At 54.3% G+C, this 4964-nt stretch overlaps 1 protein-coding gene across 1 annotated transcript in view; it reads left to right on the forward strand.

Moving 5' to 3' along the window:
* Positions 1 to 4964, forward strand: part of FOXRED2 (FAD dependent oxidoreductase domain containing 2) — a 15286-nt gene that overhangs the window by 5440 nt on the left and 4882 nt on the right. The window contains exons 4-5 of the mRNA XM_007446736.1: positions 90 to 256; positions 3079 to 3244. Of these exons, the coding sequence (XP_007446798.1) occupies positions 90 to 256; positions 3079 to 3244 (333 nt within the window). The remainder of the gene's footprint in view (positions 1 to 89; positions 257 to 3078; positions 3245 to 4964) is intronic.

Below are 4964 nucleotides of genomic sequence, written 5' to 3' on the forward strand. Positions count from 1 at the left end.
GGAATGTAAGCACTTAGCTCAGTGCCAAGCCTGTAAAAAGCATTTCATACATAGCAGCGATTTTTATTCACAGCCCTTTCCACTCACAGGTCCCTCCGACTCTCTGCAGGGGGTGAGCTCAGCAAGAAGTACCCCCTGGTCAAAGCCAGCTATGAGTCCAAAGGGAGCCGGGGCCTCTTTGTCCTGGGGACTGCCAGCCACTCCGTGGATTACCGGAAATCTGCTGGGGGCTTCATCCATGGATTCCGATACACAGGTGAGCCCGGCAGAGAAGGCCGCTGTCCCCAGGGTTTGTAAAGAGACGCCTGATTCCCTTAAAGCAGCCTTAACAGCAGTTGATTGTCATAAATTCCCTGTGGGGCAGGCAGCCGTGGGTTTTCGTGGTCTGAGGACACATCTAGAGAAGTACCAGATAAGGTGTAAAAGTAAGTACATCCGGGGGTGGCGTGTTACCCGCATCACCGTGATTGGCAAGGATGCTGAGCTTGGGACTGCTAACCTGGGCAAGCAGCTGCGTGGTCTCAGGGGTGAGGCTTCATAACCTCCCTAAGCCTCTCTTGGCCCTCCCAGGTGTCAGAGTTGTAAATGAGGTGAATTCTTCACCCCATAGAGCTGTTGTAAGGACTACATAAGGTAATATCTGGAGACCGTGGAGCTGTGAAGCATTACGTACACATAGACTCTCTGGGTACCAACAAATTTCAATAAAAGTCGCAACTAGATTATATTAGCTCTTTTTCAAAACTCTGAGTACTAAGGGTACCAATTTTCTGCGCTCTGGGTAGCCCATTGGATGGGTGCTTTATTGCATGACGAGTGTTACATGGGCCAGTTAATTTGACCATAAAAACACCATAAGGGGGCTTCCCTGGTGGCGCAGTCGTTGAGAGTCCGCCTGCCGATGCAGGGGACACGGGTTCGTGCCCCGGTCCGGGAAGATCCCACATGCCGCGGAGCGGCTGGGCCCGTGAGCCATGGCCGCTGAGCCTGCGCGTCCAGAGCCTGTGCTCCGCAACGGGAGAGGCCACAACAGTGAGAGGCCCGCGTACCGCAAAAAAAAAAAAACATCATAAGGATCCTTCATCCTGATGTTTCTATATTTAATGTGATGCCTCACTTGCCTTAATGCTTTTTGCATTTCACTCTCCTTCCAGTTTAAAGGGAAAGATAATCATGCTTTGCTGTTGATTTCCAGGCGATACGTTTTATACCCTTTGCGTGTTGTCAGGGAAAGAAACCGAGAATGTTAGCTGTCTGTTTACCAAAATATTTGCAAATGGAACACACACACGTACACAGAATGGGAAGAGTCTGTCTCTCCAGCTGTGTCCCCAGCAAGAAACCCTCCTCACATTCCCATGCATGTCACCCTTCCTGCACCTGCTGTCCTGACAGGTACTGCCCCATCCCTCTTGCTTCCCTCAGTCCTCTCATCTTTCCCCAGCTCACATTCTTAGTTCTTCCGATAGCCCCATAAGAAATAACATCTTGTTATTTCAACTCCATTTTTCGTAGAAGGAAACTGGGGCACAGAGAAGTTAAGTCACTTACCCAAAGTCACCCAGCCAGTGGATGGCAGAGGTGGCATTTGAATCCACACCTGTCTGACTTTGAGGCTCCCAGCTGACCACTAAGCTTCAGGCAAATGGGAAACAATCCTGGATGGACAGGCCACCAAGAGCTATGATCACCCCTACTAGCTGGGGACCCCACTTAGAGGGAGGGGCAGTGTGGCTGTACACAGTACATCCTGCCCAACCTTGCTCATCAGTCAGCTGAAGAAAAGGACCCCAAGGGAGACAAGTAGAAAACAGCAAAGCAGAGGAAAGCAAGATGAAAGATGGTGACCTCAGAAGGTAGGCCCTGCTGGGAACCCTGCCCCTCCCCCTCCTGTCTCTCTCCAGTCCATCCCAGCCTCACTTGCCTGACTTGGGACCTGTTGGTCTCTCCTGACTGGTCTTCCTGCCATTGGTCCCTCTGGCTTCCCATCCAGCCACTCCGGTACCCACCAGAACACTGTTCTTTAGACAGGAAAACCTCCAGGGGCTCCCCAGCCAGGTCCTCGGCATGGCATCCAGAGTTTCGTGCACCAGCTAGCCTGCCCAGCACCAGCTAGCCTGCCCAGCCTGGCCCTCACCTCCTTTTCAGAATGTGCCAGTTTCTCAAGGTTTTATGTCTTTGCACCCATGCTTCTTTTGTCAGGCCCCCTTCCCACCCTTCCCGAGCTGTGTAATTCCTTATCCTTTCACAAAATGCAGCATAACCTTGTTTCCTCCAGAGAACCAGATGTCTGTCTGTCTGTCTCGTGAGGCTGAACATCCTTTCCTGTGACTGTTGGGCGACCCAGTCTCCCATCACGTGAACTGTCTGTCTGTGTCCTCGCTGTTACCGGATTTGGGTGTTGTGTTGATTCATTTCCAGAAGCAGGCACCTGTGTGTGGTGCCCCAGTGTCACCGCTGTGTAAGGGCAGGCCCAGGTACACAGAAAATGTCCCCCTGTTGTTTGAGATAGCTGTTGCTTTTCTATCCTTCCAGAAATACACAGAGCATCTCAAAGTAGAACTTAGTAACAGATGTGGGTTTCGGCTGTGAACAAGAGGGAGCAGTCAGAGGGTTTCCATTTGGGAGTCTCCCATAGACATGGGGACTGTGGGGTGGGGAGAGATTGCAGAGGAAGGCTCTGGGTCTGGCTTGGACGCGTCACACGTGAGGTGACAGTGGCAGGACTTCCACATGCAGATGCGTAAAGCAGAAGCGGGCAGTCTCGGGCCTGGGGACCAAATCCAGCCGTGCCCGTTCATTTCGCAGTCCTCTATGGCTGCTTTCCCACCAGAGGCAGAATTGAGTCAAGTGAGAGAGACCGTCTGGGCTGCAAAGGCAGAAACACTTTCCATCCAGCCCTTTTCAGAACACACGTGCGGACCCGGCTCTAAAGGCACCTTCTTGGAGCCGCGCAATACAAGCGTGCCCTGAGTGCAGAGCTGGGGGGCTCTGCGTCCCCCCTACCCTGCCCCCGCCCCGGAGGTGAAAGATAACATCTCAAGGGCAGCATGCCACTCCTCCCTCTGGCCATTTCAGTGCGTGCCGTCCACCGGCTGCTGGAGCAGCGTCATCACGGCGTCACCTGGCCCTCCACCGAGCACCCCATCACACAGCTGGCCAGTGCCATCATCCGGCGCGTCAACGAGGCTTCTGGGCTCTACCAGGTGTTCAGTGTGCTGGCCGACGTGGTCCTGTTGGAGGAGTGAGTAGTCAGCCCTCGCCTTCCCACTGCCCCGCCCCCTCACACGCCGTCGTGCTCTTCTCTTCCTGTTGCATGTGTGGAAGAGCCCAGTGGTTCTTCCCTAAGATGAAGATGGCTGGTGGGGTGGGCAGGGAGGGTGGGGATCAGTCTGTTCTGGGGAAGTCAGTGAAATCAACACCACAGGCTCTACTGACAGACAGACAGACAAGACGTGAGTGTGACGGCAGCTTTGCCACTTTCCACCAGTGTGATCTGGGGCAAGTTAGTTAGCCTCTCTGAGCCTTTCTCTCATCTGCAAAATAGAGCTAATAATACCTACCTTGCAGGACTGTAGGAAGGAGTAAAGGTAACTGGTAGAAAAGCATCTGGTACCAAACAGATGAGCAGTGAACTGCAGTGATGACGGATCACCACCTGCATGGATTTAAGAGCTCCTTGGGCCAGACCATGTCGGCTCCATGTCAATCAAGTGACGAGTAGCAGGTCACAGAGGACGCTCCCTGAGGAAGAAGCCACGCAGAGCAGGGAAGAGAGAAGAGCTGGGGGTGGTGAGCAGCGGGGCTGGTTCTGAAAGGACGCGGGGCAGGTGAGACGCCTCAGAGGGAACAGCCTGCTCCAAAGCCAGTGAGTGCAGCAGCACATCGAGTTCAGGGACCTGCAGGAAACTCAGCGGTGCTCGGAGCAAAACCCCCATCACCTTTGACTCCTCTCTCATTCATACCCATTCACAGCATCCGTAGGTCCCATCAGCTCTACCTTCAAACTGTGTCTAGAATCTGCCTCTCACTAGCCTCCCCCCCCCACTGCCACCTTGGTCTGGTCCATGAGCATCTCTCACCTGCACTGATACAGCAGCCTCTCACCTTTGACCTCATGGCCTGCTCTCAACATGGTGGCCGGAGTGATTCTTTTTTTTTTTTTTTTTTTGGCTGCTGGTGCGTGCAGGCTTTTTCTAGTTGCGGCAAGTTGGGGCTACTCTTTGTTGCGGAGCATGGGCTCTCGGCGTGCAGGCTTCAGTACTTATGGCACGCAGGCTCAGTAGTTGTGGCTCACGGGCTCTAGAGCGCAGGCTCAGTAGTTGTGGCACACAGGCTTAGTTGCTCCTTGGCATGTGGAGTCTTCCCGGACCAGGGATCGAACCCGTGTCCCCTGCATTGGCAGGCAGATTCTTAACCACTGTGTCACCAGGGAAGATCCAGAGCGATTCTTTTAAAACTTGAATCACTAGAATTCAGTTCTGTTCACTATCTTCCCAAGGCCCGCAGCTTCCCTTCCCAGCCCAGATGACACCCAACATTCCCATCGTGGCACACACGGCCCTCCTTGACCTGCCCCCGCCGACTTCCCCTCCCCTCCCCCTCGCTCCACTCCAACCACACTGGCCTACCTCCTGTCCCTTGAACGTGCCAAGGTGTGCACTCACTCCGCGGGCTTCTCCATCACTGGTCTCTCAGCCTGGCTCACCCTCTCCCTAGATACCCACTCAGGTTACTCAGCGTCTTCTGTCTTCTCTCCCCAGTGTAAGTCAGGGCTCAGCTGTAACAGTAATATTCAAGTGCGACGCGCAGGCCTGATCAGTGTCTGTACGCTGTTTGACGGGCGCTTCTAGGCAGGAGAGGCAGGTGCACGCACACACCGCACGCACGCACGCACACGCCTGGCACCTCTGCCGCAGCACTGAGGGTCTTACCCCCGCCGTGTTGCCCCTGTCCCCAGGAAT

The sequence above is a fragment of the Lipotes vexillifer genome, unplaced genomic scaffold, assembly GCF_000442215.2.
Source record: "Lipotes vexillifer unplaced genomic scaffold, Lipotes_vexillifer_v1.1 scaffold870, whole genome shotgun sequence".
NCBI lineage: Eukaryota > Metazoa > Chordata > Mammalia > Artiodactyla > Lipotidae > Lipotes > Lipotes vexillifer.